Here is a 14,969-nt window from a genome sequence, read left to right on the forward strand (position 1 = left end):
GACATAAGAGCTGAATTAGGATGGTATGGAAGCTAAATTAAAGTGTCATAGAAACTTAGATAGAGTTGCCTGGAAGTTGATTTAAAGTAGCATTGGACTTGAATTAGAGACATAATGACCTGTAGCAGACCTTTTTTTCCTTGTTAGAGACATTGAACTACTGCGACATGCTGGAACATGTTTTTCCAGCGAAGCTTAGTCGCTTTCGTGCCGTAGGATAGATTGAAGCCAAGAGGCGCATTCTCCAACTTTCTATTCAATGTTTGCCTTGGATTGCCTTGGAAGGTACGATACGAAAAAAACATGAATAGGAATGGGACTAAAACACGGGATCTCACATACTTCTTAGTTTTGTTTTGACGTCAATATCATCGAAATTAAATGAAGCATTGTCGAGGATGCTGCACGTTCAGCAGATGTTCGAGCGGATTCGTGAAAGGCAGCCCAGCATCAATATAATAGGTATAGGATCGCTCTAACCCAAACATCGACGACATTCATAGCAGATGGTGCATCAGCCATGTTCAGATGTACATTTTCAAGATCAACTGATGCCGAAATTCGGAAACGTTCCGCGCCGTCTTGGTTGGAAGTGTATGAAGGATTATCAATTGATGGGTTAAGCCATTTCTCAATGATTTTGTCATCCTTTGAGGCTCTCAAACTATGCGATTTCTTTGCAAATTATTGCTAGTGTGCGGATTTTATTTGCAATGCCTCTGAGCCTTTTTTGTAACATGGACAAAACATCACGTCTTGGATACTGATGTATTTCACATTATAATGGAAATCTTTGCGACGTTAAAAAAACATAACTTTTTCGTAATGAACCTTCCCGATACCATACCATATCTCGTGTTGGTCCATCGACTGGATGGGAACAAGAGCTAATGTTTGAAAAACTGGTACCAAACATGAGATACGTCAATATTAAGTGAGTATATAAAAATAGCAGCGGTTACTTTTATAGATTCTTTTTCATTAAACACCAGGTAGGTATGTATCAATACTTACCTTAGACTGGTTTTACTTAAGTGGCTTGCATTTGCTTTTGCTCATCATTTTTCCAAGTAAGAAGTAACCAAAATAACTTCTTTTTCTAGTTTTATTGAACCCTCTAATGCGGTTTGTGAATCAGTTTTGCTCACCATAGTAAAGCCCAAATACCTACTGAAATAATTAAAACTCAAAGTCAAACAGTAATCTTAAACAAATCATTACTATAGTAATTAACACAATGATTCACAGTAACAATCCTAGCTGGAACTATAAACTTGACCGGCTGAGGACGTTCTTTCACTTTTAAAATCCTATCAATTAGATTAATTCTGGGATACATACGGACTTATCTAGGTGATAATTACATATAAGCGATTTTGGTGATGCCAACAGTTCTGAAACGAAGCAATCGGATTGGGTCAGCTTATCGTAGTTAATATCCATTAAAGCCATAATACAACATAATTGATCCAATTAAACTTATAGGCAAATCCGATCAAAGTAATCGTTGCGTTTGATTTCAATGTTTTGGTTTTTTATTTGTATAACATAATTCTCTAACCCGTTTATCTTCGAACTGCTGAAAATTTCCTGTTTCCGCCGGTAAAATGACGCCGGAAGCTGCATCAAGTTCGCATGATACCGACGAAGAATCGTGCAGCGATACCCTCGACAAACAACCCAGCACCGAATCCATTACTTGCAGGATCTGTCAAAGTGCAATGGAAAAATCACAGTAGGTAGCCACGGTTTTCTGCCATGGGAAATGATTCAAGCAGTTTCAACTCCTTTTACCGGCAGTTAAAAAATCGTTCTCTCGTACAAAAACGCTACTTTGCAACATGAGTACGGTTCTCCATTACAAGCGAAAGCAAAGATCCTCTTCACAGGTGCTGGAAAACTTAGCACCGACTCTAATTGGTTTGAGATTGGGGTTCGCATGGCTGCTGCTGCTGCTGCGCGAGCGGGAAATACAATCACGTTCTAATTCAAATATTTAATTTACACCCTCGTAACCATGCTTGCCACCGGTCGTTCGTTCGTCAGTGGTTTTATTCCGTCCGAGCGCAGTTAGCTTCGTAAGCATCAAGCAGCACATTCATACGTGTATCTACTTCCATCACAAGCAACAGAATTAAAGATAAGCCACATTTTCTCTTTTGTTGTACCTGTATGCTATAGCAGCCAATTCATGTTTTCCCGTGGCGGAAGAGGGATCCTGCTTTTGCTCTAGCAACCGCATCGAAACGGACTTCCGACTCTCTTCCGACCGGTTACGGCGTAGTAAATTTCCTGCCCTTGTACACGTGCTAAAACTTTGTTTACTACCTACTACAGTCAGCCGGCAACTCCAAACGATTTTCTGCTATTTTTTAATTACAGTCTAATCTCGCCCTGCCTGTGCAAAGGAACACTCCGCTACGTGCACCGTGAGTGCCTGGAGCATTGGCTCAGCCGGTCCGGACTTACGTACTGCGAGCTGTGTTTGCATAGGTTCCAAACGTACTCGACGCTAAGGTAGGTACCTAATAGGCATTTGGTTCTCATTATTCTGCCGAGACCATCCGGTTTCGCTTGAAGGCAATTAAAGATCTTTCCGCTGCTGTTGCTACCCGCTGCTGCCGCTGTTCGCTAGATGCATCATCTCGACCGACCCGAACCGTCCGTCGTCGGACGCTTTCTGTCCGCCCACTGGTCCGTGCTGGCAGACAGACGGCGCGGCGGGTAAGAGTGTTTTCTTGTGACCTTCCTGCTAAGGAAAGTGTTTGTTCGTGAGAAGCATTGCTAACCGTGCTTTGGGATGTGTTTTGAAAATCTTGTCCGGTAAATGTAATTATTTTGAATAACCATTTCTTGAATTTTTGTAAGATCCTTTTTTCTACAGAAAAACAGTGTTTATTCGGCATGTAAATGTGAGTTACTTCTAAGTGCCCTCAAAGTATTGTATTGAAGCTTTATTAGCTTTATTAATTGCTCGATTAAGTAACATTCTCTGTTGCAAATTTGATTGCAATAATACCTGATTCAAAGTTTGATTTTTAACAATTGAACCACGAGGAAAAATTCTAAAATAATGAATAATGATTATGCGCCTCCACCGGTCAGTTCTGTGAGCTACAATGTGCGTCAATCGAGATACTAGCTGACTATTTTATCATAATTCAATCAGTCAATAAGTCAATAACTGTTCTCACAAAGGTAAATTAGCAATTTATTAAAACATTATTTATTCACTTGCTTACAAAATCAATTTAATTCCCGCACTAATCTGGTTACACTGCAACGTTTGCACCGATAGCCAGTCATCTAATGTAAAACGCCACATTTCCTTTTCCCCGTTCCACATCACAATACACTAAACTACACCCACAAACGGGCTGATTTTCATCCAACGAGTTTCCCTCTTTCCAGGTACAACTGCTGCGAATCTTTGTGCATTTGGTATCGTCATCCGAACAATCGTGGTTTGCTGCTGGTAAGATCTATATGTACGATTGTGTTCAGTAGCCCTATCTCATGGGCATACATCCGCGCACACACGCATACCACATACCTCTTCAACCCAACCTCGGATGATAGTTCGCTCATCAAGGTGCAACTAAATTAACCTTTAATCTTGGTTTCGTTCCGAACAGGCCGCGTTTATTTCGAGCGAATCCCATGGTGTTGCACATTTAACTGTTGAGCGAAATATCCTTTGTAGGATCTGACCGTAGCGTATAGGAGGCTCGGCCTATACGCGCCGGGCACAGCTCTGCGGTTATGACCGTTAGGGGTCTCTTCTCTTTCTCTTTCACAGTCGGATGCACTGATTTATGTCGTCCTGTCATTCATCTGCTTCACCCTGACAATGATCTGTATTCTGGTGCTACGCTTCCAAAGCGAACGTGGCAACACGCTTCAGGAGACCCTCGCCTCGACCGCCATTGTTTGCTTTTTGCTGCTGGTGGTTCGTATTTAAATTTCAGAGACCGAGCTCGGTATCCCGACCGTACGAGTTTAACAAAAAAAATTCTTAATGAAAAAAGCAAACACTTTAGCTAAAAAATAAACCCATTTTACTATAAGTACGTTTTTGCTACGAAACAAGTTTCGCTGTTTAATAACAGCGGAGCATAATTTGAAGATAATTAAATTAATGTCTCAACTGAACTTTAACTGAACTGGTGTATTAATTTGCAAACGGGAACTGAAACGAATAGTTTTAAAACTTCTATTAAATTCCTACGATCGGGATAAACTCTAGTGTTTATGCATGAAAAGAGAAACGTTCTTTCGGCAATGGCTTATCCTGTCTTTGAGGAAGATTTCTAACGGTGTTCAAAGCTAAAGAATTCCATTTAAATAGGTTACCTAAATGACACATCTTTTCAGGCGAAAACTAATAATAGAAAATACCGTAATCAGTATGTATTGAATAGTGATAGCTTTCTTTCTAGTTAAGAAAATCTACCTCAATATCGAGTTTTATCCTTCCGAACAGCCAACGTTTAAGTTTCATCGTGCATAATCATCGTAACCTCAACTACCGATGCCTGTGTGTGCAGACTAATTTCATACTTCTTCTGTTTTAGCTAATTGTGTATCTAACCAACATCGTCGTCATGGCTAAGGATCACATCATCCCGTGGTACAGGTGAGCATTTGGGTTCCGGCTATCTTCGGATAGTTTCAGCCTTCGGCTGCTACCCACTCGGACACACACACAGTTTCGAGTGGTTCGCAATTTGCAAAGGATTGCCAAAATACCGTACAATATTTGCTCTTTCATTGTCAGATGGTGGAGATCGTCCCGCAGGATACAGCTGTCGGAAGAATCTATGGTGGAAGGACGCAGCTTCCAGAGCTCCGATATCGTGGTTTAAATTTGGACTGCAAATTCTGTAGTAAATTGGTCAGCAAAATTGTCGGTTTATTACCGATGTGAATACAATGAGGAACAAATAATAAGGCGATTGAGTCATTTGTCAATGTAGATGTTCATGTGTGACTGAATAGAGAAACAGATAAGCAATCATTGAAGATTAATTGGACTCTTACAATTGGTATGAACATTTCTAATTTTCAAAAATCTGAAAACTCTATTTTCGCATACCCGGAAATGTGTTTATATCTATTTACACTACTGTTATTTGAAAAATATCCCCATCTACGTCAATTATACGACAACTATTGTTCAAACCGATACCGCCGAGATAGTCATCCTAGATCAATTTCGATCTGAACTGTCTGCTAATAAAGAAGCCATAACAAGCGAACACGTACGGAGTACTCCTGGGATCCTGTTAAATGAGCGATATTCATTTTCTATTTTGAATATACCATGAAAACGTGCGACTACCATGAACCCCCGCTAATATGAAGGACAGCAGGTTCAGATTACTTACTTAGGTGGCTTGCCATCCTAAGACAAAGCCTGTTGAACAAAGTTTCGCCATGTAACTCGGTTGAGGGTTACCGCTCGCCAATTCCTCGAACACCGAGTACGCTCCGCCAGATCTCGCTCCACCTGGTCTAACCATCTTGCTCGCTGCGCTCCTGGTCGTCTTGTTCCTACCGAATTTGAGGCGAACACCATCTTTGCAGGGTAGTTGTCCGGCATTCTTGCAACATGCCCTGCCCATCGTATCCGTCCAGCTTTAGCCACCTTCTGGATACTGGGTTAGCCACAGAGCTGTGCGAGTTCATGGTTCATCCTCCGCCTCCATACTCCGTTCTACTGTACGCCGCCGAAGATCGTTCTTAGCACTCGTCGTTCGAAAACTCCGAGCACTCGCAGGTCCTCCTCGAGCATTGTCCATGTTTCATGCCCGTAAAGAATAATAAGCGTCTTGTACATGGTGTACTTTGTACGGGGACTTAGTCTGCTCGACTGCAATTCCTTGTAGAGCCCATAGTAAGCATGACTTCCGCTGATAATACGTCTCCGAATCTCACGGCTGGTATCATTGTCCGCCGTTACCAGTGAGCCAAGGTAGACAAATTCATTGACTACCTCATACTCATCGCCGTCTATCAATATACTACTGCCCAAGCGGTGTCGTTCGGCCTCGGTTCCGCTGGCCAGCATGTACTTTGTTTTAGACGTATTTACCTTTAACCCAATCTTTTCTGCTTCGCGCTTTAGTCTGGTGTACTGTTCAGCCACCGCCACAGTTGTTCTGTCGATAATATCCATGTCATCGGCAAAGCAGACGAATTGACTAGATTTGTTGAATATCGTGCCCCGCGTGTTGATATCCGCTCGGTTCATAACACCTTGTAGTGCTATGTTGAACAACAGGCATGAAAGACCATCACCTTGACGAAGCCCTCTGTGTGATTCGAATGAACTTGACAATCCACCCAAAATCCGAACACAGCACTGTGTACTGTAGCACTGATGAGCTTCCTGGGGAAGCTGTTCTCGTACATGATTTTCCATAGCTCTTTCCGATCGATGGTATCATATGCGACTTTGAAGTCAACGAATAAATGATGCGTGGGAACTCTGTATTCACTGCCTTTTTGGAGGATTTGCCGCAGTGTAAATATTTGATCTGTTGTAGACCGACCTTCGACGAAGCCGACTTGATAAATTCCCACAAATCTATTCGCAATTGGTGATAGACGGCGGAAAATGATTTGGGACAGCACTTTATAGGCGGCATTGAGAACGGTGATCGCTCGATAGTTCTCACAGTCCAACTTGTCGCCCTTTTTATAGATCGTGCAGATAACCCCATCTTTCCACTCCTCCGGTAGCTGTTCCGTATCCCAAATTCTAACAATTAGTCAGTGTAGACAAACGACCAACTTTTCTGGCCCCATTTTAATAAGCTCCGCTCCGATGCCATCTTTTCCAGCTGACTTGTTGTTCTTTAGCTGCATGATGGCCTCCTCAACTTCGCCTATCGTTGGGCCTGGCAACTCTTCCCCGTTTGTTACATCGTCGAAATCGCTTTCCCCGCCGCCATGGTTCTCCGCCTGGGCGCCATTCAGGTGTTCGTCGAAGTGCTGCTTCCACCTATCGGTCACCTCACGATCGTCCGTCAGAATACTGCCAGTCTTATCCCGACATATTTCGGCTCGCGGGACAAAGCCTTTGCGGGATCCGTTCAGTTTCTAGTAGAACTTTCGCGTTTCCTGAGAACGGTGCAGCCGTTCCAACTCTGTATATTCCTACTCTTCCAGGTAACGCTTTTTCTCCCGAAAGATTTGGTTTCGCTGCATCTTCTTCTGTTTGTGTCTTTCCACGTACTGACGTGTGGCACTGCGCATCTTGGCCGCCCGCGCAGCGTTCTCATCCATCACCCTCCTACATTCATCGTCAAACCAATCTTTCCGTTGATTCCGGGCCACATGCCCGATTGAGCTCTCCGCTATACTGCTGAGGGCCGTTTTGATAGTGTTCCATCAGTCCTCGAGAGGGGCTTCGTCCAGCTCACCCTCTTCTGGCAGCGCAGCTTCGAGTGAATGCGCGTAGTTTGCGGCAACGTCTGGCTGCTTCAGCCACGCGAGATCTAACCGAGGCTGGCGTCGGTACCGAATGTTGTTCACAACGGAGAGTCTTGGGCACATCTTAACCATCACTAGGTAGTGGTCCGAGTCAACGTTAGCGCTTCGATAGGATCTGACGTCGATAATGCCTGAGAAGTGCCGACTGTCGATCAAAACGTGGTCGATCTGTGATTCTGTCTGATTTGGTGACCTCAAGATGTACTTATAGTGGATTCTATGCTGGAAGAAGGTACTACGTACGGCCATATTCTTGGAGGCGGCAAAGTCGATAAGTCTTAGACCCATTTCATTGGTCCGCTGGTGTGCGCTGAACCTTCCAATCACCGGTTTCTATTCCTCCTCCTGGCCGACCTGAGCATTGAAATCCCCGATGACGATCTTGATATCATGTTTTGGGCAGCGGTCGTATTCACTCTCCAACTGCGCGTAGAATTCATCCTTGTCGTCGTCGTTACTTCTGAGGTGAGGGCTGTGGATGTTGATGATGCTTATATTGAAGAATGGCCCTTGATTCTCAACCTGCACATTCGAGGATTGATTGGCCACCACCCAATCACCCGTTTCCGCATTTCGCACATCACTATGAAAGCTGTACCCAGCTCGTGTGTGTTGCCGCAGCTCTGGTAGATGGTATGTCCAACTCTGAACGTACGTACCGTTGAGCTTTTCCAGCACACCTCCTGCAGCGCTACGACGTCGAACCTGCGGCTCTTCAGTACGTTGGAGAGCACTCGAGTGCTCCCTTGGAAGTTGAGAGATCGGCAGTTCCACGTCCCGAGTTTCCAATCCATGGTCCTTTTTCGTCGTGTGGGTCTATTCCGATTGTTCCAGTAAGAATTTCCTTGTTCTTCGTTCCGTGCTTTAGTATTTATACCAACCCCCTGTTTCGCCGGAAGGCCAACGAAGCTCGAAAGAGCCCTCCTTTCCTGTCAGCATACGACCTTGGCTTCCACCGGGGTTGGTTACCCGATCTCCACCAAAGTTGCTCGTATCCCGGCTGGTACCACGAGGAGGTAGGAATAGGAGTTGCTGAATAAGAGGCTATGAACCACTGTAGGGTCTATTTTATGCCTACACGTGTACAAGGCACCGACGGTACGCATTATTCAGCCGTTTACCAGCCTCACGTTCAGATTAGGCAAGTTCATTTTTAGTCTAAATATTTGATAACTCTATTCATTTGAGCACACGCATGAGATACGGCTAATCAACACCAATCAACACCCTGCTGCGAAAAGTTAGAACGATGCCAGCTCTTCGAGGTGACAGATCCTTTATCGAGGTCGCAACGACTGCGCAAGAGTTGTGCGATCATATTGAAGCGGCGAAAGAAAAAGTTTATTTGTGAAATCCCACTCTTCTGCAAGAGCTTGTTGAAAGCTACCAGCAGATCAGAAATTTCTGAGGGCAGGTTACAAACGATGGTGTACTGTGTTTGAGCTTAAAACATTCAGCCTTTACATAATCGGGGTGATACAGGCTGCTTCAAATGTGGTTTCATATGGAGTGGCACTAACTCTCAAGGGGCGAAATGCATTTTACGAGAGCAGCTTAGCAAAGATTTCTTCGAAACGATTACTAACACTACAACAAAGCGGAATTTTATTCCGCCTGGGGCTCCACACATGAGAGGTGCTTGGAAAAGATTGGTACGGTTTGTCAAATCGGCAATGAAGGACGCTCAAAACGAGGTAAAATTGAGCGATGAAAAGCTGTTGCGTCGATTGTAAAGGCGGAAAGCTTTGATAACTCGAGTCTTCTGAGGCTTCAAGACTTCTGAGGCTTTAAGGCTCCTGAGGGAGTCTGAAGCTTTCACTTCTAATCACTTTCCTTTGGGACATTCTAGTGGAGCAAAGCAAGCAAGTATTGATAACGGCAAATTGTAAAAGAACTTTCGAACCTACAAACTCCTAGGGAGGTATTGAACGGTAACTGGACAAATTTTGATAACGTTTTTGCCTTTCTACTATATAAATATATAGTATAAAGGTATAGAAATCACTTGGAAAACCGGAAATGGAAAGAAGGTCCTGCGGGCCGAATGTTATATATCATTCGATTCAGTTTCGAAAACTGAGCATTTTCTGTGTGTGTGTATGTATGTGTGTGTGTGTGTGTGTGTATGTGTGTGTGTGTATGTGACGCTTTTAATCTCACTCACTTTTCTCGGAGATGGCTGGACCGATTTTAATGTTCTTAGTGTCAAATGAAAGGTCTAGATGTCCCATTGGTCGCTATTGAATTTCATACTGATCGGACTTTTAGTTCAAAAGTTATGTATAAAAATACGAAAAATATGGGACTCCATTATCTCATAGGTTCCTTAACCGATTTGAACAAAATTGATTGCATATGAAAGTGGAGCCTTACAAACCCTTAACTTCCAAATTTCATGATGATTGGACTTGTAGTTTGAAAGTTACATAAAGAAATGTGAAAAAATAGTATTTAAAACATATTTTTGAAACATATAAGCATTAATTCAATGAAAAACATCACACATTTTATTATTATTTGAAAATTACTGCTGAGATCTATCAAACGAAACCGAGTTATTTAAAATCGGACGGTTCATTCAAAAGTTATTCAAACTTTAACACTTAAGCACCGTATATTGAACCGTTAAAACGTGTGAAATCAAATCATATCAATCAAATGTTGGTTGTATTCAATGTGTGTGATGTATGTATGTGTGTATGTATGTATGTATGTATGTATGTATGTATGTATGTATGTACGTATGTATGTATGTGTGTATGTATGTGTGCAAGTGATTACTATTTGCAATTTTTAAATTTGCATTGAAATTCAAGAAAAGTGAGAAACAGGTCAATTGTCTGAAGTTTTTGAAGTCTCTTAGTGGAATACGAACTCTGAAATTAAAGAAAAGAAAAAACTTTTACCGACTAAATTCCACTATTTATTATTTATTCGCGACAGATACGTATACGCTTTGAAATAAGACAGTGATGAAGCCTGCACATCGTAGGCGAACTACGTATCTGTTGCAAATAAATATTAAGTAGCGGGATTCAATTGAAAAGTTTTTTCTTTTCTTTGCTTTCAGATTTCAATTGTCATTTTCTTCACTTGATTTTACTCACAATTGTACAAGAAAAGCAAAAAGCGAAGAAAAGCAGTTAATTTAAGCATGTAGGTCTAGTGGTGTATAGGATTAAAAATACTAGTGAGTTGATTTTTCCAAACAAAATTATACAAACTTTAAACAAATTTTCCGCATCAATAGAAGCTCTTTTCTATCAATAGATACTAGAGTTTAGGCATGTTATATGAAAAATAGGAAGTAAACGTTGCACGGTAATAATTTTATAAGATTTGTTTTCGTTAGTGACATTTTCAAGGATAGATGTCTTATGTCATGTATCATGTTTTAATAAATAAATAAAAAAAATGACAAGCACTTGAAATCATATCGATCATATTTCCCATTCTCAAGCATGTTTATGGCGCAGCTTTTGCACTATTTTTTTTATCTCATCTTGTTTCCCTGTCCCTCTTATGGGATACACTGTAAAAACGATGCGACCAAGCTAATGACTATCTTTTCATGAAAGTACATTCAAAAGAAGCTTAAGTTTTGATTTTCATGCAAAAATAAATATTTTAAAGAGCGCCAGCTAATAAAAATTTCACTTTCTCTTTTATATCTAATGCTCTATTCAGTTATTTTTTCTAATTCAGATACCTATATTGCAAAATTGAAGCCAAGCAAACTAATAGTAAAATTTTGAGATGAATCATTTTGTTGTAGATATCCTTTTTCTTCAAAAGCGAAGTATAATGATAATTTTTCTGAACTTTTGTTTTTCAAAGATGCTAACTTTTGAACGCATGGTATTAATATCAAAATACCAAAAAATCTGCTAAGAACACATATTTCATATTGTCAATTCGAAACATGTTTCGTATGTGGCTCTGAAGCCCGAAAGTTAAGGCCGTCTGTAGACCCGTTAGAGGGTTAATTTCTAATTTTCTATATATGTTCATTCAAGTCTGCAAACATTATATTTTTTTTATAAATCACGTAAAAATTATAAAACTAAATAAGGTGTTCATCAAGTAACATAAATGACGCTTGCAACTATTTACGCACCCAAGGAAAGAAAATATAATTATTCTACGTATTGGACGTTGTGAATTTTACTGGCAAATAAGGATTTTGAGGAATACAGAACGGATATTTAAAAATAGAGTCAGGTTAATTATAGATGCTCCTGAGAAACTAAATAATGATTATTGTGGCAGTAGAAAGGCTAGGTCACGCCGCTAGGTGGATTAATTCGGGTCTTTTCTGGAATATCTCCCTATTATTAGGAGACAACCAAAATGATTCCGCCAAGATAGTCATCCTAGTTCAACCGATTCAACCGCTTGATTGATAAGCGCTGTCGACAGTTATACAACAATTTTACTAGACGGCAAAAACGAAAGTAACATATGGTCGGTACTAAGTCAGACCGAACCAAGTGACAGAACTCTGATTTCGAGAAAAACGCGTTCAAAGTTTGCTACTCTGTATGATATATAGCTGTTAATCGTTCGAAATCATCTCATAACCCTGGCTGCTTGCAACATTTATGTAGTCTGATTAGAGTAAAGTGTAGCTTAGAAAATTCTTAATCTTTTGCTGTCATTAACTCATTTTTTTAAATTTTACGACTTGATCCGGTCTGATTTAACACCGACCATATAAATTCATTAATGTTACATTCATGACAACACAAAAAAGACATGTCCCCTAATTTCCATACGCATTTATTTTAATTTTTAAGAATATTTGATGCATGTTTTATATTGTTCATAGAATGCGTTCTGTTTAGACAACAAATATCTAGAGTCTTATCTTGCAATTGTACATATGTCAGTGTATGGGTATAATATCCTTTTGTTTTTTCAGAAAAAATCTCAATCTTTTAAAATACAGTCCAAGCAATATATTCACTGCAACGTAATTCAAATAAAATGTATGTAGTCAAAATAGTACCTATTTTAATAAAAAATTATCAAAATATTTCCCCTATTGGTTTGATAGTTAAATCGTGAACCTGTACATTTGGTGGGGTTCCAATAGCATACAAAATGGCTTGAGCAATATCTTCAGGATCGAGTAGAGGCATTTTCGTGAGGGCTGCTTCTGGCAAAAGTCCAGTTTTAACTCCGCCTGGGCTAATACTCTGCAAAATATAACACAAATTAAACCGAATTAAATTCAATGGTTTGATATAATCCGTAACATTTCCTACCGTTACTTTAATTTTTGTTCCCTCAGTTCTCAGCTCCTGCCGCATAGTCTCCGTAATAGCCGTAACGGCATGCTTGGAGGCCGGATAAACGTTCAGGCGAGGAAAGTTGGGCACCTGATGACCCGCCACACTGTTGATGTGAACGATGTGACCATCCACTGAGCGTTTCTTCATTGACTGGAATGCCTCACGACTGCATAACACTAACCCAACCACATTAGTTTCCAGTACTTCTCGAATTGTTTCACTATCCGCTTCGAGCAGGCTTCCATCCGGCATAATTCCTGCATTATTAATCAAAACATCGACTCCTCCGAATGTTTGCTCGACCCATCCGAACATTTCCACTATATCTTCTTCCTTCGAAACATCACATTTAGCTGCATGCAGCGATTCCTGAACCGAACTCGGCAAGTCTTTCTTCAGCGCTTCCACACGTTCTACTCGCCGGGCTAAACCGACGACAACCATTCCAGCGTTGACCAGTGCCTTGGCCGTGGCAGCACCGATTCCCGAGCTCGCACCCGTTACTACAGCCAACTTTCCTGCCCAGCGATTCATGCTAATTTTAGGTTTTGCGCAGATCCTGCACGAGTTAGTAGTTAGAGCAGCAGAGTTAATTCTGAAATGCTTGCCAATTGTGCCAGACTTAAATATTAAAATTCTCTGTTATCATCCCGGTCGGTCGCGTGGACAAGGTGTTTATTTGTGAAGCTATTTTTTGCTTAATTTTGTAGCGAAATGGAGGTGCTCTTGAATTTGCTGGTAATTTATTTCTGTTAGGAGTTTGTGTTCGTAATCGTGTGTTGTATAATCGGTTCGATCATGAAACACTTTAAAAATTTATCAGATTTACAAGACATTGTAAATTAACATTCAACTGCTGAGCTTTACTTGTCATCAGGACCCATTTTAATATACGTTAACTTGTTCCAAATTAACTTCTTTGAATCAAACAAAACAAATACAATTTAAACCTAACTCCCCTATAAACAACCGTGAATTGGTGAATATTGAATAAAGCTTGATCTATTACCCATAAAAACCAATCCGCAGACACGCGTATTTCGCGCTTCAGTGCTTATCTGTGGATTAGCGAACTTTGTATTACAGTGAAGCTTCGAATGTGTCACGGACAAATCTGGTGTGCAAGTGAACATTTGTGAACATCTTAAGCTAATCTTAACAGTCGAACTAACTTGTGAATTTTCTAAAATTTTAGAGCGTCAATTTAATTTTTTCTTGTTATTCGAACACAGGTTACTAGTTAGAAATTCTATATAGGTTGAGCTGATCAATAGGCACTTACACGCATTCTATGGCATTTCCTTCAAACACAAACGTTAGATTACATAACAAGAACAAGGATTACATGATGACGCTGAAAACAAGCTCTATTTCAAAGTAAATTATTAAAAATATTTATTCTTCAAATAAATCCTAGAAGATTTTTTTTCGCAATACAGAAACTGGAAGTTTCCAGTTTATTTTCTGTTTTCATAATACCAGACAGATTAAATAAAAGTCCAAGTCTCTATGCAAGCAATGCAAGGTCTTTTTTTGCGAACTGGAATTTGTACCTCTTATGTATATTGTGGTTAACAGCTTAGTCATAATCGAAAATGATTAAGCAATATTGGCATGATTAAACAGCAAGCTGCTGATCGAAGTGCATAATACTGACAATAGTACGCCGATGATGCGTTATTACTATCTCATGAGACGTTGAGACGAGTTATCTTCCGAAGAAAGTGACGACAACATTCGGACTTGGTTAAAGTTTTTAGCTCGAATGGGTCGTTGAATCTTACTCAAGTAGTTGTCGACGGGACAAACGATTCCAAATACAGGGTGTTAGATTGCTTAATGCAAATGTTTCCTCAGTGCATCTAATATCCAATAATTAATTTAATATTTCTTTCTGGTATCCATGTGCATTATTTATACTTGTTCCGGCCAAAGTTTTCATTGTACGGTAAGAGGTGCTTGATGAGCTATTTAGTTAAAAAGAATCGGACTCTTAATGCGCTAAAACTCATAACTTTACAGTTTGCCACACTTAACGTTAGCCAATTTCGTTAACAGGAGTCAACAAATGTGTCGAGTAAAGCTTGCAAGCGGCGACAGTCGCCCAGTTTTTTAACAGCCAGAAACAGCTTGAGATCATCAGCGTCACGAATCTGCAACCAATGTTTAACATTTAAA

At 40.5% G+C, this 14,969-nt stretch overlaps 2 protein-coding genes across 2 annotated transcripts; one reads left to right on the forward strand and one right to left on the reverse strand.

The window, feature by feature from the left end:
- The first annotated feature begins 1,607 nt into the window (after positions 1–1,607).
- On the forward strand, positions 1,608–4,865 carry LOC128736476 (E3 ubiquitin-protein ligase MARCHF3). Its single transcript, XM_053830960.1, has 6 exons — positions 1,608–1,735; positions 2,383–2,517; positions 3,412–3,475; positions 3,800–3,949; positions 4,575–4,636; positions 4,778–4,865. The coding sequence occupies exons 1-6, from the start codon at positions 1,608–1,610 to the stop codon at positions 4,863–4,865; spliced, it is 627 nt and encodes a 208-aa protein (XP_053686935.1).
- Positions 4,866–12,524: 7,659 nt separating this feature from the next.
- Positions 12,525–13,325, reverse strand: LOC128736977 (farnesol dehydrogenase-like). The gene is made up of 2 exons (XM_053831500.1): positions 12,765–13,325; positions 12,525–12,695 (listed from the first exon to the last, which is right to left on the reverse strand). Exons 1-2 carry the CDS (start codon positions 13,323–13,325, stop codon positions 12,525–12,527), a joined length of 732 nt encoding a protein of 243 aa, XP_053687475.1.
- Positions 13,326–14,969: the final 1,644 nt, after the last annotated feature.

Source organism: Sabethes cyaneus, chromosome 2, assembly GCF_943734655.1.
Source record: "Sabethes cyaneus chromosome 2, idSabCyanKW18_F2, whole genome shotgun sequence".
Classification (NCBI taxonomy): domain Eukaryota; kingdom Metazoa; phylum Arthropoda; class Insecta; order Diptera; family Culicidae; genus Sabethes; species Sabethes cyaneus.